The sequence below is a fragment of the Podarcis tiliguerta genome, assembly GCF_965153285.1.
Source record: "Podarcis tiliguerta genome assembly, chromosome: 3".
Taxonomy (NCBI): Eukaryota; Metazoa; Chordata; class Lepidosauria; order Squamata; family Lacertidae; genus Podarcis; species Podarcis tiliguerta.
Window position 1 is genome coordinate 36,405,116 of NC_139536.1, and position 26,710 is coordinate 36,431,825.

General features: G+C 40.1%; 1 protein-coding gene across 1 annotated transcript in view; it reads right to left on the reverse strand.

The window, feature by feature from the left end:
- Nucleotides 1-342: 342 nt before the first annotated feature.
- ZFAND3 (zinc finger AN1-type containing 3) overlaps nucleotides 343-26,710 on the reverse strand; it is a 132,274-nt gene continuing 105,906 nt past the window's right edge. Inside the window, exons 6-7 of the mRNA XM_083434590.1 lie at nucleotides 25,314-25,484; nucleotides 343-2,910 (exon numbers count right to left, since the gene is read on the reverse strand). Of these exons, the coding sequence (XP_083290716.1) occupies nucleotides 2,756-2,910; nucleotides 25,314-25,484 (326 nt within the window). The 3' untranslated portion in view covers nucleotides 343-2,755. The remainder of the gene's footprint in view (nucleotides 2,911-25,313; nucleotides 25,485-26,710) is intronic.

Below are 26,710 nucleotides of genomic sequence, written 5' to 3' on the forward strand. Positions count from 1 at the left end.
AGGAGTGCTTGACACTCTTAAGATTACTTTTTACAGAGTGCAAAATGCCCAAGTTAAAACTGGTTACCTGCTTCAGCATCATTTATTCTAATGGGAAGAATAATATTCTTATAGAAAAGAGTTAAATATCTAATTTTGTGCTCCATGTTTGTCAATCTGAAGTGGATGCCCCAATACAGCAGATGAAAATGATTGGTCTTGAAGCGTGTGGAATAGCAATGAGATCCCTGCCACCTCTCCCCCACCTCTACACCCCATGCAATCACTTTGAAAAAATTATCAAGCCATAAATGGGGATTGCACTGATAAGCAGCAATACCTATTGCAAAACTCAGAGAGGAATTCAAAGTTTAATCTGATCTGTTTAATGGTTTTGTTTCTTTTAAGCAGGAGGAAAAAGAATTACAATCCTTTTAATATTTTCACAATGTTAAACTAAAACTGAGCTCTAGGCTACATGTGTAAGTAAATCTAGAACACAAAAAAGGGTTAAATAAGATTTTCTTTAAAGATACAAGAACTGAAGCTTTCTTTACGTTTAACAAACTTCACAGAACAGATACTGCAAAGGAACAACCCCCACACTTTTTTTTTTAAAGTGAACATTGTCCATAATCCACATGAACTTTGAGTAGTGTTTGCTCGAGAGCCACCTTGAAACCAACTGTGCACTTGTAACAGGGCTAAAGAAAGGGTTAACAAGGGAAAAATAGCATCTTCGTTATTAATCTGCAAAAGTCTTGTGTATCAATCAGAATGTCCATCAAATGCTATGCTAGGATTTTAGAAGGGAAGAAAGTGCATAGCGCGGCAGCAGCTGAAGTCCATGGTTTTTTTTTTTAAACTCTTCATGGCAAATGCAAAGAAAATTGTCTCGATTTCCCCCTCACGCCGATGGGAAGGGAATACTTCCTTAGGAAACAGAGAATGCAGCTGGAAATTCCATTGCTGATTTCAAAGCCTTGAGTACAACACAGAATGGCTTCTCCATATTGAACTTTAGAATGTTGGAATATCTCAGATTTACTTCATTACAGTTTGCACTGTTGCAATGCAGGCCCAGTCTCCATCACTGGCCTGAGTGGGGACCAGAGTAAATACAATTCAGCCTGTAAACCAGCAATTTACCTTCAGCATAAATGGAATAGTTGGTGCCTCATCTAAACTACTATACCCCACAAACCTTTTTTTTTAAGAGTGACATCAGGGTAATTCACTCTTTGGGTGCCTTAAATTTAAACTTTTTGTGAAAGCATAAGACAACACAACCTCCCCCTTCCTCCAGCAGCCCTCCCACCCATTCCCAACTATATACCTAATTCCAAATTGCTAGTGGAGCTTTTAAAACCGGTTTGGGGAGCAAAGACTCCACATAGGGCCACCACCATTAAATAATTCTCCTTTCTTACAGATTCTTTGCCAGTAGCTGGAGGCAAACAGACACTGCCATTTTCTCACCACTGCACGCTAAGGATGGTGCAGTTTGGCTCAATGAGATAAGACAGACCACAATACAGAACTGGAGCGTTAAAGAACAAATCTGGAGAGTCCCAATTCTAAGCAATGCATTTCATCATCATTTGCTTTGCCACAGGTCATGGGCAGAGGCCTTCACTGAGAGCTGCATAGTCACAAGGCTGGAACAGCCCGTTTGATTATCTCCTTAACACCACTGGAAGTGAGGCATACAAACTCAATTCAATACGGGGTGATTTTCCTGGTTGTTCCCCCAATATTGTTACTGAATTCTGTTTGCTACAAAATGTCCTTTACCCCCTCAGTATAAGTCTAACTACAGAAAGTCAGTCTGTAGGATCCGGCCATGGCTACTGTGCTGTGAAATTAGCCTTATTTGATCAATTAACAGATACCTGCACTTAGCAAAAGGCAAACAAGAGCCAATCGGGTTTTGGCTGATGGGAAAACAGTCACAATGGTTGGCATGTGGAATCCAAACACACTGCTTCAGAAATGTTGTCGATGCTGCGTAGAAAAATGCACACCGCTTACTGCTTGTTCCAGGAATGGAGCTAACTTTAAAGCAATATCATCACCATCCTCCACCTAAGTGAAGAAACAGTTTCCCTGTAATGTGTTTGATAAAAAAAGTTGTTGTAAGAATCTGTCCCCTTCTTTTTGACTTCCCGGAAGATGTTCCCACCCAGAGAGATTCCCTGATGCTGGTGACGCTGCCTAACCTCAGAAGACACACGTGAAGATGGAACGAGCAACCATTTAGGTCTTCTAGGTTCAGCAGCTACACTGCCAGCTCTAAGCAGAGTTTCACCCCTTCAAGGTTAGCTAGAAGTGAGGATAAGAAAACCAGGCTATTAAGGGTACGTTCTTCCAGACAGGTGTGCACATTGCAGTCTTTTACATCAGTTTCTACTCAGCTGCTGGAAGCTTACCAGCATAAGGCTTTTTTTTCTTTTTTTAAGAGCTTGACTCCTGCAATAATAGAAGCCTTTAGAATTCTGTTAAAATCCACTAGCCATGCTCAAAAATATTTCTTCATGGTTTTTGTTTTTCGTTTTTAATATGGTGGCTAGTAGGCACCTTAACAACCAGCCAGAAATCAATGTCAATCACCATTAACCCCTAAACTACAGTACCAGGATGGTTGGCTAAAGAAAGGAAATTGATTGGCTGTAGTCTGAAACTTGCCCAGTACAAGGTGTCTGGCTGACTTTGTCCTAAATAAGGCTAACATTAGTGAACTAAGAGAACGGCATTTGGTTGTAGAGAGTCTTGCAACTCAGGAGCAGCCCTCGCCAATGCGCTGGCACGACCGCCCCACTTTCCGGTCCAGTTTCACCATTTTCATAATGGCTTCTTCACGCCCACGTCCCATGTGGTCAAATGTGCAATCGTGCTGTTCAGGCAGGCGATGCAACATACAGAACACGTAACCTGCAAAGACAGAAGTGGGGGAAGGAGAAAGACGAGAACACAGCATTAAAACGCAGAATTCTATAGAGCAACAAGATCGCAACATCTAGGGTTGCAGTTCACAAACTGTATACCAGTTCAAACTGGGCTCCACACAAATAAATTAATTAATAAACAGTCAAGTCCTCCTGTGAGCTCACACCTGGAGATAGCTGTCTGTTGCATCTCCACACGATTCATTGCTTTAGCTTTCTAGTCAGCTTCTCTTGAGGCTGGTCACTGCTGCATCAAGTGCAAAAAATATTGCTAAGGGCTAAACTGGCATGATTGCATTTGCACAATTAGCAATTTTATAAATTACAGGCATGGGGAAGGCTGATCTAGACTGGGATCCTGGCGTAGAACATAGAGAGGCTTTATCCTGCTTTGCCTAGATCAGCCTCACTGTGCCTATTATCTGTACTGGGAAAGAACCTACCTGTTTGCTCTAATGGGAACTTTGTGTCCTAAAGCAAGCAGCAGGTGTGGGATTCCTGCCCCAGACTGGGTCTACAGCATGGGGAAAGGGTTAAAGCCCCCTCCCTGTCAGGGTATCGGCCCAGATTGGGGCCTCTGCACCTTCAATTTACGTCATCCATGAAATGGCTAATGGCATCTCATCTAGTTTGGCCCTGACTCACTTCTGACAGAGGACCTCTGAAGAACAGTGATTTGTGCAGGGACAGGATGGGAAGGAATGCTATTCATACTCCGACACAGCCTGCCATTAAACCTTTACAAAGAGTGACGGGGGTCTCTGTTATCAGAAGTGAGAAACTAGGATATAAAACTGTTCATTTTTCTAATTTAGGAAATGAGCCTCAGAGAGCAGGACTTCTCTGAAGTGATATTCAAACTGCCATATATACCTTAGAACCATCTGTAAAATTATACAACCGAAACGAGAATGAATATTGTTTACATACAACATTTTCTTGTGCCTTTTGCATTCAAGTCCACTGTTCACACACATAAATTATGACTGATCACATCATAAGGAAGCTCCATTCTGCCTTCCACGCTAGATCTAGTTTTTTTTACTAAGGAGATAAATCTGTGCTTGGGCTGAACTGTACCCACTTCAGATTGCAGGTAGGTGCTCTTAAAAAGCAAAACAACACCCACATAGAAAACTAGATGATTGGACTATGTGAGATTTATGTGAGAGAACACAGTCCTTTGGGTACCAATGTAGTTGTTGGACCTCAATCAGTAACTTAGCAACTGTGTTTCTGAGAAGTCTTCAAAGGCTGTCCCACATTTAATGCATTGTTGCAGTCTTGACTTGAAGATTACTAGAGCATAGCAACCATAGCCAGGCTAGTAAACCAAGCTAGACAAAATGTGGGAGTTCATGGTCAGTTCTGATATCTTCTCCCTCCCCATAAAGGCAGCCATTTGGGTAAATTGTGAGACCACAGTGCGAATAGGGGAGTTTTTCCTGATCCAAATAGTGCCCCCTAGCTGCTGTTCACAAGCCTACTGGTGGCCAGTTGTCACTGTGGTAATGAATTTGAATATGGGCTTCGCCATGTCACACTGAAAGTGAGTGCCGCACATGACTGAGTGTTTCTCCATACAAAAATCTTCACATAGGAATGTTGCAGTGTGAGAATAGAAACACTGAAGGAAGGGTAAGCTGTACATCTTTAAAATAATGTAACTATCTGTAAATAGAATGAATATGATTACAATAAAGCTGTTTGTGAGAAGTGCTAGAGTAATTCCTGGTTCACTGCCTAAAGTGAAACAAAACCCTCCCCAAACAAAGGCTGAGGGCAGGAATCTTTAAATTTCCAAAAATTAATACAAGGGTTTTTACTACACACACAATTAATTTGGAACACAGACTCCCATAAGTATTCAGTGACCGCAGTGGCAACATTTAAAGGAAATATTCCTGGATTTTATGGGCTTGGGAGCAGAGCCAATAATCTCATCTAAAATCAGGACACTTGACATTTTAAATTTAGCCCTGGCTTCATGCAAACGTTGCTGGTTGTCAACTTTATTTCTGAGTGAAAGGGCACAAGAGTTCAAATCACCCATAATCTGCAGCTCATGTCACGATTCAAATTTAAATAAAACATTTGTTTCTTTACAGATAACTCATTTGGAGCCACTTCAAAACTAACCTTAATAATGACACAGTTATTCCTGTACAGAATTCCACTCAAGTTCTTGTCACCTTCACCTCTCTCATGAAATTTTACACTTCCTACTGATTTGAAATTCTAATCGACAAAGGCTAATGCTTCACCTAAAAATACCTAGAAACTTTCAAAACTGCAATAGTTTTGTGCCACTGTGCTGTATTGTTCAGGAATGTATGCTTCAGTGCAGCATTCTTGGAACACAGAAGTCTTTGCATACCTTCAAAATCCCAGAACAGAGGCGCAAATCCAAGAACATTGGCATTCTTGGATGTGGGAGCTGCAGCAAAATGCTGCAGTGTGGAGTCTATGTTCAAGATTCCATTCCTTCTCACCCACTATTTTCCATCCCTCCACTAACAGCAGGCGGTTGGTGGCCACTGAGTATCTAGTTGACTTTGGGCTGTTTTTGCAATTCCCCCTTAGGATTCCCCTCCCCTAAAGATTTTTTCATACCTCAGTCTTTTTCTCCGTACCTCATATCACCCTCCTGTGTGAGTGGAGTTGCTTGGCTACATAAGCAATGGCACTCACAAGCCTCAATAGATGGAAACAGAGGATATATGTATTCTTTGGGTTTGCTCATTCTGGAATTCTGCTCCTTCCTATTTAAGAATGGAGGAATTTTCTGCGATCAGCAGTTTGCAGCAGCTTTTTTTCTTTCTGTTTGTTCTTCCACTTTTTCTCCCTTACATAACTGATGCACACAAGTGATCAGTGAACAGTACAGCATGTTTCAGACAAGCTCATCCAGATTCCCTTTTTTATCAACTTGTACAAGCACTTGTGAAGAAAAGGGGGAAATGTTCAGAATGAACAAAATGAAATTAAAGCTTTGGCAAGCTGCATGTGTAGTGGTATCTACATTGTCCAGACAGGAGAAGAAAGAATATCGGCATCCTCAGGCTTTGATCCTGCTCCACAAATAAGACTAGGCAATTTGAAGCGTCAACATCAAGATATTCAGGTGGGGAGAAATTTGTAAGCATCCGTCATTTAAACAGAGATATGCGCAAACATTAAGGCAAATGACAGCCATTCTGATTAACGACCATTCATGCAATGGTATGTCAGTGTTTCTCCGAATTTCTGATAATTTATTTTCTGGATTAGAAATGAAAGTGCACTCTCCTGCCATCATTCACAAGGTTTATGTTTAGAATAAGAATTATCTGCCTTCACAGAAACAATCCCTTGTGTTTGTGCACATGTCTCCTCTTTTGAAAAGGACCAGACAAGATTGGTAACTCATGCAGAGAGACATTGGGCAGCCGCTGCTGGGGGCAAGGCATTATTAGGAGGGACTGAATAATCCAATCAGAGCCAGTGTTGAAACACTAACCTATTGGGAAGAGACAAAAACAGTTTATAGCAGAAAATCATATGAAGAATCTCTGTGGGTAGAGTATGGATTCATAAAAGTTTTAATCCATTTATTCCTCATAGCATATTCCCATGACACATGAGGATATAGAGTTCATAGAAAGTGACTGTTTCCGGCAGTAATTTACAATCTGAGTAGAACAACTGTCCACTCCGCAGGAGAAAAATGTAACACTTTGCACCAACAGCTTTTGTAGAACTGTTCATGAGTGTTTAACTGAGATATTTCTTCTTCTTTTTTAAAAAACTCCTTCCCTTCAACCCAGCTATTCAGACCTCTCCTGGTAGCCATGGAAGCTGGTTATCATAAGCACCTTCGAACAACTGACCCAGAATTTAAAAGAAGCCAATTTAAGTGCCTCCCAAATGAGGGGTTACTTTGGTATGATTAATTTTGAACCATGTGAGGAGTTGCTCACAACTGTCTTACCACTTATAATAATAATTTTATTATTTGTACCCCACCCATCTGACTGGGTTGCCCCAGCCACTCTGAGCTGCTTCCAAGATATATATAAAGCATTACACATTAAAAAGCTTCCCTATACAGGCCTGCCTTCAGATGTCTTCTAAAGGTTGCACAGTGACTTATTTCCTTGACATCTGAAGGGAGGGTGTTCCACAGGGTGGGCGCCACTATTGAGAAGGCCCTCTGCCTGGTTCCCTGTAGTTTCACTTCTAGCAGTGAAGGAACCACCAGAAGGCCCTTGGTGCTGGATCTCAGTGTTTGGGCTGAACGATGGGGGTGGAGACGCTCCTTCAGGTATATTTGAGCTCTTACCACATGGTTGAATTACTAGCAGGCACAAATCTGGCTGTTTACACACATGACATTTAGAGACATGGAAAGCTGTTTGGCAAAGGCCGAAAGCTCATTTGTAAGCTCATGGCACTTGTAAAAGTTACAGACAATAGCTTTCTAGGAAGTATTAGCTGTTTATAGCTCAACAGCAAAACAAAATCCTGACTGATATTGTGTCTACTGACCCATTGCCCAAGGTGCAATTGTCACAGACACACAAATGTATTGAGGGGCTTAACCTTTTTTCCACCATGCCTGTGGCAGAGCAAAGCAACTGCAGCCGGAGAATATTTCTCATTGTTATGATTCAAGTAATTAAATCTGAGCTGGGAATGGCTGGCATGCTTTCTTTCTTCCACAGAACAGCAGTCTCATAAAGGAAGATCAAGAAGCTTGACTTTGCTTTACAAAACTGACCGAGAAAGCACGATTCATGGGATCACAGAGGAAGTCTCAGGTCAAGGGGTCTTATACAAGAGGTACTGACTTATCAGTTTCCAAGACCACATTATCTACAAAAAAAATGTGATGATTATGATGAAGTGTGGCTGTTCCAAATTCAAAGTTCTAAGCTAATTTATTTAAAAAGCATTTTAGTGTTAGAAATTGTGTGTGGCAGTTTGGTGACTCAACAGTTTGAAAATCAATGAATGCAATCATAGAATTCTAGAGTTAAGAGGGACCCACAAGGCTCATCTAGTCTAACCCCTTGCAATACAGGAATCACAGCTAAATAATCCCCGACAGATGGCCATCCAACTTCTGCTTAAAACTCCCCAGTGAAGGAGAGTGTGCCACCTTCCAAGGTGATAAGGAAGGCATTAAATGATAAGGAATTAAATGATAAGGAAGTAATTAAAAAAACCCCACAGCAAACAGTATTTACACAAATCTATTCAATCAGTCTTGGAAGTTTCTTCAACAATTAACCAGTTTAAGCAACTCCACCCCCATCGTTCTACCTGGACACTGAGGTCCAGCGCCGAGGGCCTTCTGGCGGTTCCCTCACTGCGAGAAGCCAAGTTACAGGGAACCAGCAGAGGGCCTTCTTGGTAATGGTGCCTACCCTGTGGAACACCCTCCCATCAGATGTCAAGGAAATAAACAACTATCTGACTTTTAGAAGACATTTGAAGGCAGTCCTCTTTAGGGAAGTTTTTAATGACTGATGTTTTAATGTATTTTTGATTTTTTGTTGGAAGCCACCCCGAGTGGCTGGGAAACCCAGCCAGATGTGCGGGGTATAAATAACAACAACAACAACAACAACAACAACAACAACAACAACAATAATAATAATCACTTAACAGTAGGACCAACCAATGAATTTTCATTAGAAACAACTCTCAGCAAAGCTTCCACTGTAGATCATTGGGTTATTTGAGCACTAAACATGACAAGTGATGCCAACCCAGATCCACATACATGTTCCATGAGAAGCTATGTTACAGTCCAGTTTAACAGGGCTCTCACAACAGTTCATAATCTAAACTTGAGATAAATTTATTTTGCTGCTTTTAGACAGCTCTGTCCTTGCACAAACCGTAATTACTGCTTTATTCTGTGTCCTTAGAACACTGTGTGCTCTGTCCAATTCTACCCTCACTCCAAAGCCAGCATTTCAAATCAATACTTTCAACCCACTTTTAGTAATGTAACAGACAAACCAATGCCCATCTTCCTCCTACAGCCAATAATGTAGGAGAATTGAGACAAGCCGGACGAATGACAATACAGTTTCATCTGAAATGCCTTAATTGGAACTGAGTGGGCTGGTTCTACCATCAAGCTTTCTGTTAAGAATGCCAGAATGCTCCTAAAAGAGAAATACTCTGTAGGAAATGTTACTTTGGAACTGAAGTGAAACATGAATTTTTCAAGAAGGATCTGACGATAATGATGCAAGTCTAGTTTGCATAGCTTACCCAAAATATTAATTGTAGTCTTGAAATTCAAAAGGTCATGTTTTCCAACATGTAAATCACCCATGTGTATAATTTCATATACACTTTTATTCAAATGTATTTTTTAATGAATTTCGAGGCAAATAATAAAGTATGAGATTTTGCCAACATAGTGGCATTCGCCTGTTGGAATGAAATGCCAGAGGGAAGTGTTAACTCATTTGTGCTGGAGTTATAGTTTCTCATATTAAAAACAATCTGCCTTAGATTGAATCAGCAGGTCCCAAGGCATTTCACTTCCTCCCTGTGATATTCATATAGTGTTGCTCCACGGGTTGCACAACAAGTATTCAAGTATTTTGGTGAACGTGTTTATTCCACAAGCTTTGTTTTTTGAAAAAACAAAACCCACACAAGTGTGTTCATATGTGTGTGTGTGTTAAAAAAATCAAAAACAAAAAAGCATTTTCTTTTCAACTGCATACCTGTGAGGAGCTACCAAGGAAATCATAAATGAACTGCAGGCATAACAGGAAAATTATACTGAAAGAAATGCCTGGGATATTTCCCTTGGTCTACCTGCTAATGCTTTAGATCAGAGGTCAGCAAGCTTTTTCAGCAGGGGGCCGGTCCACTGTCCCTCAGACCTTGGGGTGTGTGTCAGACTATATTTTGAGGGGGTGGGGGAAATGAACGAATTCCTATGCCCCACAAATAACCCAGAGGTGCATTTTAAATAAAAGCACACAATCTACTCATGTAAAAACACCAGGCAGGACCCACAAATAACCCAGAGATGCATTTTAAATAAAAGGACACATTCTATTCATGTTAAAAAATGCCGATTCCTGGACCATCCGCAGACCGGATTTAGAAGGCGATTGGGCTGGATCCGGCCCCCAGGCCTTAGTTTGCCTACCCATGCTTTAGATCCATAATGCTTGTATGCTGCAGACAACAGATCTCTTAATGGAGTCACCCAGCAAGCATGTGATATCTACAATGCAAAGTAGGTGCTCCTGCCGCAAAGCTCTGGAAAGCTTACCCACTGCTTACAATTCACTTCTCGATAAGAAAAAGGGCATGTGTTTCTCCCCATCCCAGATGTATGAGCAGAAGTACTGCAGGACAACAAGAAGAGTACAGTGAAGAAATTTCTGCATGACTAGCTATTTTCTTATAAAGACAGCCATTTTGCAAAGCATCATTCTAAAAGAATAAGAGTTTTCAATGGTGCAAGACCACCATGGAAAACTGGAGGTTCCTTTCACATAAGTATGTGTGTGAGAGAGAGAAATACAAAATATAAGCACATAACTTATTACAGCCTTTCAACATGACATGAAATGCTGACCTTTGGATCAGAATATAGAGTAGGGGCAGGTGACCTGCAGTCACTCAGATGTTACTGGAGTCCATCATCATTCCCCTTAGCCTGAGCTGCACGGCCAATAGTCAAGGATGATGCGAGTTTTAGTTCAAAAACATCTGGAGGGTCCGCATCCCTGATATAGACCATGTTAAATATTTTCCTAGACCTCCTTTCGTGCCCTCATGAAAAGTTGTAGATGTGAAAATACTAACCATATAAAAGATGGAATGTAGCAGAAACTCTGGTTACGGAAAAAGGAAGCTACCATAGCCTCAATCAGGCCATTAATTCAATGCTGACTACATGGACAGATGGTAGGTCATAAGACTCAACACACTGCTTTGTTTTAATGTTTTACTGATAATTTACTGAATGTTTCTATTGATATTTTTATTAGCTGATTTGTATTTTTGGTTGTGATACAGATTTTTAAAAATCTTACCGTGTTCTGTGTAAACCACTTAGAGATTTTGCATACTAAGCAGAATATGAAATAATAAACCTTAATAAATTATTTTTCAGACAGGAGCCTTTCTGAGCCGTACCTGGTAATTCTAGGAATTGAACCTGGGATTTTTTCCCCCATTGCAAAGCATGAACTCCTCCATTAAGCCCTAGTTGATAGCTTCGACTAAGCTTTTTATGATGTATGTGCTCATGCACTTTCTTCAGTATGTCAAGTAGTGCAATCTACTCCATATGTTCTTCCTCTTTATAAGAGGTCTTTAATGCAGCCAGACAAACTTCTAAGTATAAGTTCTATATCTTTTCTTTATAAACTGCCTTTAGTTTTCTCAAAGTTTATCTGTTTTCAATGCCCTCGATAAAATATGAATCAACTGTGAATAGTGTGAATGAAGAGTGAATGTTTAACTTAGAAAAAAGAAATCTGCTACCAGGAATTGAACAATTAGAAATGATCACCACCAAAAAGCTTGGTATTCCAAAACAGAACTGGCCACCAAAGCCTGAGATGCTTAATCTCATTAGAACTATGAGGCACTGTTCTAATTGTGTGACAAAACCCAGAACATCACCTCAATCTCAGTACATACTTGATAAATTCAATAAAGAAACTAATTTGCCTATGGTGCCTTTCTTACATGGTTTAATCCTTGTGGAACTGAGTCGTATTTCATTTGTCTGAAATATTTTTAGACCCTTCATCACAGAGCAATTTCCGGGTCCGATTTCTCTTGATTTTATTGTTATATTTCTTTGCAAACCACTTTGAGGTTGTTGTTTTTTTACAATCAAGCGGTGTATACATTTTATGAAATAAATAAATGCAATAAAAATTGAGCAGCAATATAAAACAACATATATGAGACAAGAGGAATAAAGATATACAACTGATAACCAAAACAATACAGTATGAACAATACCTGAACTAGGATATATCAAAGAGTTCAATACATGCCCTCCTCTGGCTATACTAGGATATGGATAAGCGGTGGGGAGTATACTGCAACTTTCCACAATAACAATGACACCACTAACTGTGAAATGACAATCAGCCTCTACTTACAAGGCAGACCTTATATTAATAATTCTGGAAGCAGCTCAGCGTACCTGTATCTCAAGAGTAGATGTAGGCCTGGACTGGATGTTCCCTGCTTCTCTTGAGAGTTCAGAGACATCTTAACTATATTTCTCTGCAGTTATTCACAGCCACTAATACTTATTTAAGTCAACTGTGTTCTCTCTGTTATGCTTCCTCAAGTTACCCTGGCCAATCAGGGGTCACGTTCTGGATGCAATGAAATCATTGCACTACACGGTCAATCAGATTTGGCTCCATGGCAATGTCACTAAGGGCAAATGAAGCTCATTTAGAGTAAGGGAAATGTTTCCTATCCTTATCTACTTCAATCAGGGGTGACTCAAACACTTTTGCACCTCTCTCCTAGCAACCCCATCAAAATGACTGAAAATTGGTCATTCTTTTTTACAGTGATGAAAAGTTTCATGAAAGGCCCTTGCCCCCTATCTCAATTCAAAATCGCTGTGAATTTTGTTACACAACTACACTACCAGAGCTTACCCTGAGCTACCTCACTGAGCCTTAGTTTTGGACTCATCTCTTACAATCTGTGGACATAGAACATTTTCCTGGAGTAGTATTTATACCTCTAGAAGTCTCTGCATGGAGCATTTATCTACACTAACATGCCTCCCCAACACTGAGGATTTAATTAAAAAGCCAAAGTGTATCCAAAAATTTAATTAAAACAAGTAAGCAGTACTAGGCAGCCTGATAATATATGTGTATCATCTGTTTTTTGCTTCAGCCCAATGAAAATGCAAGGCAGATAAGACATTAATAAGGAACAAGAATAAATAATGCCGAGTTTCCAGGCTGAGACACTTTGTCTATTACAGAAGCTCCAGAGGCATTTACATAGGTCCATGTATTTTAACCTCAGGAGTGGTAGCAGGCTTTACAGATTCATGTTTTAAACATTTCAGTGTATTTGCAATTAAGCTTTGCTATGTTCTTGACAAAAATAGTTACCAACATCTGCTGCAATGGAAACTATTTGAGCCATCACCTGTGTCAAAGTGGCTGATACATTAGCAAGTAAATGTGCCCAATTTGTTCCTCCACCATCATCAAATCTTTTCTCGTAAAAAGAGAGCTTTGGTCTATGTGTTCCAAATTCAAACCCTTATGTTAGGATCTAATTTAATAATTTGAAGTATAGTAATCCCTCATTCACGAAGCAGAGAATATTCATGTGCCTTGGACTATATACATACACGCACATGGGTGTGGTTTGTGTGCGCGCAGATATAGTAGATAAGTGCACAACAAATTTCAGATCTACAGGTCATCTAATTCAAATGAAGCTTGCTCTCCTCATTCAATCTATTGTCCAGGCCCAGCAACTGAGAGTTTGTATCTGCACATTGCTCTCTTCTGCTAACATATGGTTAGACTAGTTCAGCTGTAAGTGCCTTCCCACGACATAAGTACTACAACGCCGACAACAGTTCACATACAACCACCGCCCTCAAATCATGAGAGTCTTTATATTGAAGTCTGGACAATAGTTTCAGCTCTTTTAAACAAAGAAGAATATTAATATATATAATTTCACAGAAGCAGTTCTAAAATGCTGGGTATATGACGCAGGTGGAGCTGTGGTCTAAACCACTGAGGCTCTTGGCCTTGCCGATCGGAAAGTCGGTGGTTCGAATCCCCACAACAGAGTGAGCTCCCGTTGCTCTGTCCCAGCTCCTGCCAACCTAGCAGTTTGAAAGCATGCCAGTGAAAGTAGATAAATAGGTACCACGATGGTGGGGAGGTAAACGGCATTTCCGTGCACTCTGGCACTCATCATGGTGTTCCATTGCACCAGAAGTGGTTCAGTCATGCTGGCCACATGCCCTGAAAAGATGTCTGTGGACAAACGCTGGCTCCCTTGGCCTGAAAGCAAGATGAGCGCCACACCCCATAGTCGCCTTTGACTGGACTTAACTGTACAGGGGTCCTTTACCTTATAACACACCCAACCACACAAAGTTTTGCATGAAGTTTGCATGAATAATAAAGTACACACACGTGTGTGTCTGTGGGTATGTGGGTATGTGTATGTGTACTTTATTATTTTTGCTCTAATCCAGGAACCATGATGGTTGAAAAAACAGAGACAAAACTTCATGCAAGTTTGCAATGTTAAAATCTTGACAGGAGGCCACAAGTGAAGCTGTGCCTCAGGCTTTGCTAGAAGTCCAGTGTGGATTTTATGAGGTGTATGTGCGCGCACACACATGCACATTTCAATCTCAAACTCTAATTACTAACTTTGAAGTCCTACAAAGACCTGCTGATTATGAAGGGAGGGGAAACTTTTCAATTCACCTAGCCATTTCCTCTTCATTATTTATTTGTTTTTTAGTAACAGACTGCTCTAAGCACATTCTCTCCTAAAAGCATTTTCCCCATGCCAATGCGAACTTTGTCATCTGCATTCTAGGCTCTGAACAACGACATACTCTGGCCAAAGAGAATTTACCACAGGAATATTATGTACTAAAAGGACTTTTAATCCACAGAAGATATTATGTACCGTATTTTTTCATCTATAAGATGCCCCCATATATAAAACCATCCCTATTTTGGGGGACTCAATTTTAAGAAAATGAGGGGAGATGGCCCAAAGTTGTTGAGCTTCTCTCCCCAGGCAGGCAGGAAACACTCCCTAGATTGTTTCCTGCTCGTTGCAGCACTGGAGGAAGTTGCGCTCCCCCCAATTGGCTGGCACGACGCTTCTCCCCCCCATGCCACTACCTGTGTATTGGATGACCCCTGCTTTTTGAGTCAAAAAACCTCATCTAATACAGTCTGTTTCTGATGATGTATTTTTGCTGATCAGGAAATGTTTTCAAACCTTAAGAAAGGTTTTTCATTTATACAGCCCTTCTAATTAGGAAAGGTGCTTACAACCTTGTACTTTTCCCAAGAGAATCCTTTTTTCGCGTAGGCAGATGGCAACCAAAGCTGAGAATGACTAGAATCATAAAGTTGGAAGGGTTCCTGAGGATAATCTAGTCCAACCCCCTGCAATGCAGGTGTATGCAGCTGTCCCATACAGGGATCGAACCTGCAACCTTGGTGTTATTAGCACCATGCTCTAACCAACAGAGCTATCCAGGCTATTTAGGTTTGTATCAGCTTCCCCAACCTGGTGCCCTATACCATGCTCCAGATGTTCTGGACCACAATGGCTGGTGGTCAGGAGATCTGGAGGGCACCAATTTGGGGAAGGCTGGTTTATATTAAGTTGATGGCCCAGACCTGCCAGATCTCTGTCCCAACACCATACTGTTTCTCACTGCAAATGGGCTAAATTGGTTACCCCATGCCCCACTTCTATTACTAAAAAAAGTTGCTCATTTACCATGGGCAAGCAAAAAGGAAATGTGCTTTTTAATAGTTCCCAACAATCATGACTAGTAGTTCACAGTATATTACTCCAACATCTCTCAAAGTGCAAGCTGGGCTTCTCTAGAAGGCAAGGCTGAAACTTGGAAAAGTACAGACTCAGGTGATTCACCACCTGTTCAGGTCAACTTTTTCTGTGCATCACGAGCTAAGAAATGAATGCCACAGCAGAAGAAACTGTATGGACAGAGTTTAATCAATTTCCTGCCTGCAACCTAATATTGTTTGGGAAAGTGGTGGAGCATTTTTTAACTCTGTTGGTGTTGTGTGTTTTATTGAACTAAGCTATATCATTATGTGTAATGCCACACAACTGTTTTGTTTTTATTTGTTACTTCTTAAAAATAAAATTGAAAAAGGTATTTATCTTTATTCTTGAACATGTCCTCTGAATAAACCTAACCAAGCTTATCTATACCATCTGGTCTCCATCTGAATGTACATGTATCTGTTTCTAATGAGAAGGAAAACCCTATGGTTTTAAGTTGGGTGAGCAGCCTGAGTATCTTATATCTTAAGGGTGTGCCACCTTTCCAATGAAAGTAAGTACACTTCTAATTCTGCTTAATTGAAACAGCATTCCCTTGAGCAATGACGCTTATATGGCATTCTGCAATATTATGGGAGGTTAGATATTATATCTTCCAGGGCTATGCAGATAAAAACTAAATGATTCTTTCGATATATGCTGTGAAAACATGTTTAAGGATTCCATACACACTTTAAACAATAGGTCATCATTACAAATTAAAAGGTACAATTGTTGTTTCACATATTGATATTGCCATATGTATTAACTTATCAAACTGTCATGCATTCATTAACATCTTAATATGCTTTGCCCATTAGCAGTTACTTGAAATAGCTCAATAAAGAACATTAGGACATTTTTACATCACACGCTCAGTACCAAAAATACTTAGTTTTCATAATTTGTGTGGTTTCTGGACACTGATAGCCAATTAACTCAAGCTGGAATGTCATTCTTCTTATATGGCCATGCATGACCACTATGAACTGGACTGAAAGCTGCATACGCTTCGTACAGGGATTGCTAAAGAGCCAGCAGATGGTGGTAATTTTCCCTGTCATTCCTGACCAGTGCTGGATTTGACATGGTGACAGAGGTGAAATGCTTCACATCCCATTACCAATCCCCTAAGCAATTCTTGTAAGCCTTGTAAAGACTTTACTACTGCAGAAAGCAGCTCGGCTTAAGAGTTTTTGGCAATTTCATGCCACTCTAGGAAGTCACTGTAAATCCAATCCTTCATAACCTTTAAAATTTTCAAATTGTGAGTTTTAGTGTCTTTAGTGTCTCTGATTTAGTAGGATTAGCTCAATGATAATCAGCTCAATGTTCACACGTCCTAAAAATCTAAGTCTAAACTAAACAAACTAAACTGGTAAAGTTAGCTTTTCCACTAAAATCGGCTGATTAAAAAATTCCCAGTAAAATCCATAATCAGTGAATCACTTTTTGGATTCAGGAAAGAAAATGGCCTTGAATCTGTTTTAAGAGGTGAAGAGCACTTTTGCTCATGAAATTTGATTTCAAGATTGGAAATCTGTCTCAAGCCTGAAACTCAAGCAACCTAAAATCTCCCTTTCGAGCGCAACGCTATGGCAACTGCAACAGCTAATATGAACATTTATAATCTTGAATTCAAATCAGGTAGCCAACAGCTGCATTCACATATCATGCTAAAATCCTGGGTTTAATGTGACCTGCATCTCCCCTTCCTCCCACACAGTTGAGAGCAGAAGAGTTTGGAAGCTTTCATTTCTGTTTTTAGTTAATCATGGTGTCTGGGTCATCCAAACTATGAAACTATGGTTAATTTCAAAAAGAAAGCATCAGAAAGCATGGTTGACTTCTTTGAAATTAACCACAGTTACCATTAACCACAGTTTGTCATGCCAACATTACAAACTATGATTCACGGAAATAAAAAAGTTATGAACTCCTCATTCTTCTCCTCTTGCATGGCCAACAGGGGGAGAAGGGAGACAGAGGGAGCCCAAGGCTTGCTTTGGCCCATATGCACATCAAGCTAAGCCATAGTTCTGTGTGACTTGTCAATGTGGCCAGCTAGAACTAATATTGTTACTTAAGAGGGTTTTTGGAGCAGCTCAGATTTAGCAGGGTTCTTTTTAAAATTGTGGAATATGTTTTTTATGTTAGTAGTTGAACTTTTGCCCACTGAAACTTGATACTAATAGTGCATTTATGAAATGAGTATCCACCATGCGAAGCCAAGCCCCCAAACACTCCACTCAACGCTTTGAAATTATCACTATCTGAACATTTGGCTGGCGTAACTGCCATGTAGAAATGTCTTGTAGAAAAGTGGCATTGCTCCAGTATTGTTGATTTAAAGGTTAGCCAGTCAGAGAGACGCAGAATGAAAATCTGCTTTCACATTTCTGTTCCTCACCAAAGCCTGCAAAGTGCATTAGCAATTAGCAATTCCTCTCACCTCTCCCAGTTCGCTGTGTGAGAAAGCTCAGAACTCATCTTACAAATTGCTCTTTTGAAGATCAAAGGAAAGCTGAATTTGTCTATGTGTGCACTAGATGAGATTGTAATTTAATGGAATTTTCAGGGAAGGCTTGGTGGCATGTTCCTATGACAGCCCCAGGATAGAGGATTCAGGGGAGCTCTATGACTCTTCCCTTCTGAGCGCCTTCCTTGCCTTTAATTGGCACCTCATTAGAAATTAATGAAAATGACATCCTCTGTTCTTACTGCTCTAGGCACAGCACACTACAAAAAGCCCCATCACAATTCATAACACATTCAATTTATATAGCAATAGCTCTTAAGCATTATTTATGAGATGTGAATTTCTTGTCAGCAGTTAATAACCTATACAGAAAAGAAGAGAATGGGGGAAAAGAGACTGTGAGCATACACAAGAAAATATTTCAGCAGCAAAGAGATGCCTCGTTCATGTTTAAAGCACATTTGCAGTAGCTCTCATCTCCACTAAACTGTTAAGAGGTGGCTCCCCCCGGCCAGTCCTACAACCCTCTTAAATACAACTAGTATCCTAGGATGAAATGGTAGCAATAACGCTGGTGGATCTGGAAGATATTGAAATCATAATCATGAAAGCTCTGTGGAAGGTTTGAGGATAAACAGAAGTAGCCTCCCCCACTGTTAGCACTGGTGAACAACAAAAACCCTAATCAAATCTCATCTCCCAAAGCACACAGAAGGTAAATGTCCTGTGAATACCTCTTCATGAGAAGGCCTGAGCCAAAGGAATCCAGGAAAGATGGCCTTTGACAATGTAGACTTGCATTCTTCCTACCACCCACTAAAATATATTTTTTTTGCCAGCAGAAGGTTGAGTTGTCTAATTTCTTTGTTGAAAGCATTAAGAGGGAATGAAATTTGGCTCAAAGGTAAGCGTTATCAGAGCACAACTGCTTTTCACCTGCAGGAGATCTTTTGGGTTCTCTTAAATTATTAGGATTCAGAAGCTATAAAAGCATAAGCAATACATCAAAGTAGGATGTATGGAAAATGGCAATCTATAAATTATGCAGACCTAAGCCTTTAAAATAATTTTTAGCTCCAGGAGTTAAAGACAGCAATCTAAGTGGTGTTTTAAAGGTCATGAAGAGGCCAAGGTAGATTCTAGAGTACAATCATACCTTGGGTTACAGACACTTCATGTTGCGTTTTTTCGGGTTGTGTACTGCCGAAACCTAGAAGTACCGGAATGGGTTACTTCCGGGTTTTGGCGGTTGCGCATGTGCAGAAGCTCTAAATCATGCTTTGCACATGCGCAGAAGCGCCGAATTGCAACCCGCGCGTGCGCAGATGCGCCGCTGCAGGTTGCGAACTTGCATCCCGCACAGATCACGTTCGCAACCCGAGAGTCCACTGTACTTACATTCTGTATTTCTGGGGATCCAAATCTATTAGGCTTGTCACCATGTTGCATACCAGGAAAACATCTAAAAGAAGCACTTCTTAGAATAGATTACAAATCACAGGTACTAACAGTTTTGGGGACATGGGTCATAAATTTAGACAACTACAAGTATAATTTAAGCAGTCACTACAGTACTCAAGCAGCAACCAGAGCCTTGGGGGGCAGTTTTGCCTCTAGTCTGCTGGCATGTCAGCAGAGGGGCTGGTGGTTCAGGCTTGACGATATCAGAGCCAAGAATCAAAGCCCTCCTGCTCCTCTCAAAGTGTGCCATAAACTCCTGTTGCCCGTGCCACCTGAGGCACTCTTGCAATCCAGGAGATGAGCAGTAAGTGAAGTGACACTTAACACTGAAGTTGGAAGCAAAAGCACATCTTCTAACACAGAGACGCAATGCTATAAATGTAAACACTTCTTAGACACTATTTTGAGAGTTAAAAGTTCACAGCATGGCAGGAAAGATAAAGGGCAGATATCTGAGGAACCTGGGAAGGAATACAACATTGTGCTAAGGTGAACATTCCATCAGGGGAAGCATTTCAGTTTGCCAGAAGCAATGATCCCCTTACTCTTCCCAGCATGCATTGTTCCAGGGGTTTTCCTGAACTCCCCAAGCCAATTCCACAGGGGGAAGGGGGGACCCCATTGTGCAAGTCATTGCACAGTGCTTCCACTACTGAGAATCTCGCCCCTGCTGTTTGTGCATGCATAGCAGATAGTGGCCTTGTTCAGACAAACATAGCTTGGCTTAATAAAGAGAGTTATGAACAAGCCTTTTGCCTGAACATGCAGCCTCTTCACTCCTTTTTCAGTGTGAGCAATCAAACCAGGAAATCTCCAATTAACCAGAGCTTCCTGTTTACTCTGAAACAGTTAACTACAGCTCCTACTTCAAAATGAGCCACAACCTTAAACCAGATCTCGGCTTTTTGTGAAGTTGTTAACAATAGTTTACATAAGAATTATTAAGCCCAGATGAGACTGTTTGAACACAGCCAGTGTCATTTAACATACTCTAGAGAGGAAGCAAGCGCAATGAAGAGCCTCATGACAAATAAAGAATAAAAGTTCATTAAGAGCTTTCATGGCCGAAGATCCATTTTTGTCAGCTGCATGAAGAGGCTATTCTATTTTCTGGGGTGGTGGTTTGGGCTGAAAGAAGTGAGGTCAGAAGCAAATGAAAAGCATCAGGTATTGGCTGTGATAATTATGTTGAAGTTTTAATGTATGGGAAATTGTTACAGTGACCATTTATTAAGCAGTGTTGATAACACAAACATGGGTAAACTTACAGAACAGATTAATCATATGTTATCAACTTTCTATAATAACTGACATTCAATAATGCCTAGAGAAGAGTTAAAAAACGAAATGGAAATAAAGAAGGTAGAAATTCCTCCTTTCGATAGAACTAATTCTTGCCATATTTTGCTGTCGGGGATGTATTACTCATTTTCCTTTTTGACAATATAAAAGCTGAAATAAAAACTTAAAGGCAAAAAAGTACAAGTGCAAAGTTCCAGCTATCTGTTTTGCTATATGCACAGATGCAAACAAACAAAATCAAGGTATACCTTCCAAAAATAAACTTTTCATTTTTAAAAATATTTTCAACAGCTATAGCCCCATGTTTTGGAGTGGTGGAGGGGAGCAGGTACAAAACTAAAATGTGTCCTGATAAAGTGGTGGAAATTAAGAACCCCAGAAATCAGAATTATACATCTAAAAAAGACAATCCTATTATTATTATTTGACACAGGAATCAGTAATTTAGAGTTTCAATGTTTATTACTATTTTCTGCTATTTAAATTTTAAATTCAGCTGCTATAGTTGCTCAAAGTTACAGAAATATAAAGAAATCCACAAATTCTTCATTAATGTTAGCCTAATCTGTATTGGTGTGGATAATTTCCTTTTCTTGCCTTCCAGCTATGACATATATGTAGAAAGAACTTGTACCCACAGAAGATAAATAAAATTCATTCTTCAGCAGCTGAGTAGTATTCCCAAAGAATACTATAATAATAACAATCTTTCTGGCTTGTACTAGCTTGCCAGTAGATCAGGTAAGTCACAAGTTTTATTAACCCCACACTGATGACTCCTAAATGGAATCTGTCCTTCAAACTTCTTAAGCAGCAATACACACAGAGAGATTTTGAAACACTTGTAGTATCAAAATTAGCAATTTCTCAGCAGACCTGACATAAGGTGCCTCTACGTTGTTTTAAAAATTGAGGAGCAACAAGGTCAAGCTGACCCTTATTCTAAACACTTCCACAGTTAGCCTTTCAGGGTTGTTTTTTTTACTTCTAATTTTGTTCTGTATATAACTTTGCATCCTCAACTAGACAAAGCTGGAAAATATTAACAGTGAAAATATCAGATCTTTAAAATAGTCTATAAATTCTTTAATAATGTTCTCAGTAATTTGTTTAGGTATCTCCATTGTCTGGAGACTTACTGCAATGGAAAAGATACCAAAGAATTTAATCAGCTAACAACAGAGGGCCAGCTCCTAGGATTTGCTTTTTGCTTACATGGACTCTGCTAATATTGTTTGTATGTGCCATAACCACCACATAAAATCTCCCCAATGGCAGCACACTGTTTATTGAATTTATAATGCACTGAACAAACAATATAGCATTTTATTTATTTATTTATATTTAACAAAATGTATATACTGCTTGACTAATAAAACCTCAAAGCGGTTTGTAAAAAATATTAAAATTAACTATTAAAAAGCAAGTAATTAAAAGCATTTTAAAGAGAATTAAAATTAACAGTGAAAGATTAAAACAAATCAACATATATATGTCTGGATAGGCTAGCCTAAACAAAGTTTTCATTTCCTGCTTAAAACATTTTCGTATATAGAGTTGTTGAGTGAGAAGGGACCCCAAGGGTCATCTCAGTCCAAGGTAATGTAGACTAGTGTAGCAAAGGCACCTATGTGATATCAACAGGCAGGGAGTTCCAAAGGGCAGATGCTGCTACATTGAAAGATCAACTTCTTACAACTGTGGAATGAGCATCATGTGGCACCTGCAACAGTGCCAGGTCCACAGATCTAAGTGGCTGAGTGGGCATATATGGGGTAAGGTGATCTCACAAGTAAATTGGTCCCAAGCTGTTACGGGCTTTATATCATAGCTGTCAACTTTTCCCTTTTCTTGAGAGGAATCGTATTCGGAATAAGGGAATTTCCCTTAAAAAAAGGGAATAGTTGACAGCTATGCTTTATATACCAATAGTAACACAATGAACGTGGCCTGGTAACAAATCAGGAATCTGAGCAGAAGTGCTATATGCTTAGTTTCTGGGCCAAACAGCAAGGGAAGACTCACAGAAAGAGCATTGCAGTAATCCAAACTTAAAGTCACCCATGCTTGAGCTCTCCTAGTCCTGTAATGGTCACAGCTGTTGTATCAGATGTAGCTGGTAATAGATGCTCCTAGCCATTGAGGATACCTGGGCCTCCAGTGAAAAAGCTGGATTCAGAAGCATCCCCAGGCTGCGTACCTGCTCCTTGATGGCACTGCATCTGTACCTGGGGCCAGCAATTGACCCATATTTCAGACATGGGAACCATTCAACCACCGTGGCTCTGTTTTGCCAGGATTCGATCTCAGCCTATTTAGGCACAGGAAGTGCTTTTTCTTTGGCATGGAGTTATGGACATCACACTAAACAAGAGGCTGCTTCCTGGGTGGGGTGGAGCCACTCTGTTAGCTTCCCAGCAGGCAGGGTGCTGTTGTTTACCGGGAGGGAGAGGCAGAGGGGAGAAGCAGCAGGAATAATATTTGCCAGGCCATGAATGTGGTAGTATAGATTAAGCTACTTCATGGCCTATCCCTGCTTGAGGAACTTAAAATTTAATAGTTGCAAACATGTCAAGGTAGTTTCAACATAAGCACCGGCCTGGCTTATAGCAGCCCCTGACATGCCCACTTCAGATATAGCCTAATAATTATAATCTGCACTGCCCTATCCATGCTTCATGTACCCTTCCAAAATCCCTATTTATCAAGCTTTCCTGCTGTGTATTTTCTAAAGTAGATAATTTACAAAGTGTTGTGTTATTAAAATATTATGGTAGTGCAGTTAATAGGTCTGGAAATGGGTCTGCTAAGTATCCTGTGGTTAACATGCTGACTAAGCTGCAAATTAGCATCTTCTATCTTCATCTCTGAATGCATCAACAAACATTTGGGAGCTCAAAAAGGCCATCAAGGAACTCTTACTTTGGAAAAGAATGCAACTTGCACACAGAGAACAGGATGGGGCTTCTTTGGTTTGTCACTCTCTGAATTTATTTCCATGTTTTCAAGTGGACTTTTCTGCAAATGTAACTGTAATTAAGTTTACGGACTTTAAATGAAACAGGAACATATCCAGTGAGGATACTAGGTGCCTGCAAAGGAACCTCAAAGGACAACACTGCCTAGAAAAAGAAAACCATGCTGGATTGAACATATAAACCCGTAAGTATTTGGGTTTGAAGATATTACTGGAAGACCAGAAGCAGGCTGTTAAAAATAGTATCTTTAAGTCTTTATGGTGCAATTTAGTTAGCACATAATGATTCTGGTTGAAGAGAAGGAAAATGCTTTCTACTAAAGTGTGATACAAACACTCAATATCTGTAATTTCTATTTATATTTTTATATATAACACACCCACAGACCAAGTGAAGTTAAAAGGTCAGCATGTTGTTTCCAGTGTGATATGAAACAAAAAAGTTACTTCTTCAATTAAAACTTAAGAGTTTGAAGAAGTAAATAAATAGATTTTTTTTTAATCTGTGAGTATATTCTTCAGAGAGACACTAACAAGCTCCTTCATTCAAACTGTGACAGAAGCAATAATAGAATAGCATCTAGTGCAAACATCATGCTTGGCAAACAGAATGTACAGAGACATGTTACAATGACGGCAGTTCTCATCATTTAGCTCACATTTTACTGAGAAAGCCCAAGAAAATTGTTTAAGTCACAAGCTTGTATGCACTAAATGTTCTGCAGTGATGGCCTGCTTTATTCTGTTGATTTAACTAGACATATGTAAAAACCCTTAGTTATAACTGTACAGACAGTTTGGCCATTTAATTCATACCTAATGCACATCATGAAAGAATAATATTAGGCGAACGCACAGATTACTCTGAATACACAGCAACAAATTTGGTTCCTCTAAGAGAGTATTGACATCTGGAGACAGGGTGTACATTGCTATTGAAAAAAAAGAAATGGAGTATTTCTCTGTTATGTAGTTCAAGGTGCCTCATAAGCAATTACTATAATTGCTGCTATGTTGCAAATGATCCCTTGGTTTCCTGATGAATCACTGTGTTTGATCCTCCCTCCTCCAATAAAGAACTATCTGCGCATGACCCCTCAAGGTACCACGTACAGATCCCTGAATTCAAACACAGCTGTTCTTCACATTGCAGCGAGCAGAGAAACCTTTACAAGAATGGAAGCTCAAGTCTAGACACTGGGACTCTCCCATGTGTGAGGAGTCACTAGAATTGACCCATGCCTTTAATATCAGATGCATGATGCATTTGTTGGCACAAAGGCAGAAACACGGAGCTACTGCCCGGAAGGAAAATCCAACAAACTGATATATATCTTTACTTGGATGTATAATTGACCTTTATAACCTACCTCTTCACACATGGAGTACAAAGCTTTAGTATACTTGTGAAGGGATTTAAGAGTCTTGACTTTTTGTAAGGTTGCAGCCACTTCCAATACTGTACAGATTTCATTATTTTTTCCCTACACCGGTGCAAGCTGCATCACAACAACATGACCCAGATTCCCCCCCAGACATACAAGGGTGGGGTGGGGCAGTTTGTAAGAGTCCTTACCACAGCGACATGATCCCAGTTCCTGCTGTACCAGCTCCAGTTTTGTTTGGCACTGGAAACACCTGCGTCTGCTCTTCTGTTTCGAACGGCTAATTTCTTCAGGCCTGTCATGACTGTCCTCCAGTAATCGTGGCCGCTTCTCAGGAGACGCCTCGTTCTCCGACTGTGAATCTGTTGTTTTATGAGAAACATTGGAGCACAGTGTTAGCTTTTCTTCCGTGAGGCCTTTACTCTAGTCACGGAATTAATGATGTGCATATAGCATCGCTTGCAAACTGTGTGTTTCTTTTTATCCCCTTGCATATATATAAACCCAATTAGTAGTCAAAACAGGCACCAGGTAAAGATGCTATTAGCTTTGTTCCCCACAAGGCCCCTTCCTGGTTTACAAAACCAAATACAAAATGAGTTGGCGTACTCTTACTCTCAATTGGTTGTGGCTCTGACTTTGTGATGACACATGGAGAGAAAACACCAGCCTAGGCAACTACAAGCCTTGCTTTTCATCTCATTTGTAGATTTTCCTATACATCTTCAGCCTCCCTACTGTCCTGACTACATACAAACCAATTCTGCTTCTGAAGAAAAAACAATTGAACGCAAATTCAGCCTATTTCCTGGCTGAGCGGGAGAGAGATTTTTAGGGCACAGTGTGCTAGCTGCAGCTCCAATAACCACGACGGCACATGAAAGCACCGTACTGTGCCTCCCTCTCTCTACAAGAACAACAATTTAAATGTAAATGATTATACACAGACAAGATAAACTAAACACAACATGTACCTACCGCTACAGATCCAAAATCCTCTGAGGATCTCTCTTTAAAGCCAGTCAAGGTACTACATATTTTAATAACCTTATTTGTAAATTTTGCTCTCCCGGAAAACTAATGTTGTTGAGAAGGAGTGGAGATAGGAAAATACATTGCTTTACAAAGCTGTAAATTGAAAGGTACTTCAGGGAAGCCACCTACAGGAAGAGGGAAGCTAACACATTTAATGCCCATAACATTCAGAATGCCACAGTGTGCAAAGAAGCATTTTCAAACCTACAATCCACTTCAAAAGATGTGTCAAGTGAGGACCAGGTGATTAGACTCCCCAGCTGGAATCTATATAATGGCCTCGTTTGCTTGTAATAGTAAGCCATAGTTAAACTATAGTTTACCAGGATCAAACACGTTGCTCAAATTACGCCCGCCTGCCCCACTTTGTCATGCAGGGAGGAAAGAAATAAGAATGCTGGTTTAGTATTATGTGTGACCCATGGTTTCATCATTGCTTTTTCTCATGGTGTGCTTGGAAAAAAACAAACAACGAATGCCTGTTTACATACAATGTTAAGCCAGTGCATGGGATGTTTTCTACACTGCAAGGCAAAGTGAGGAGGTTGTCATA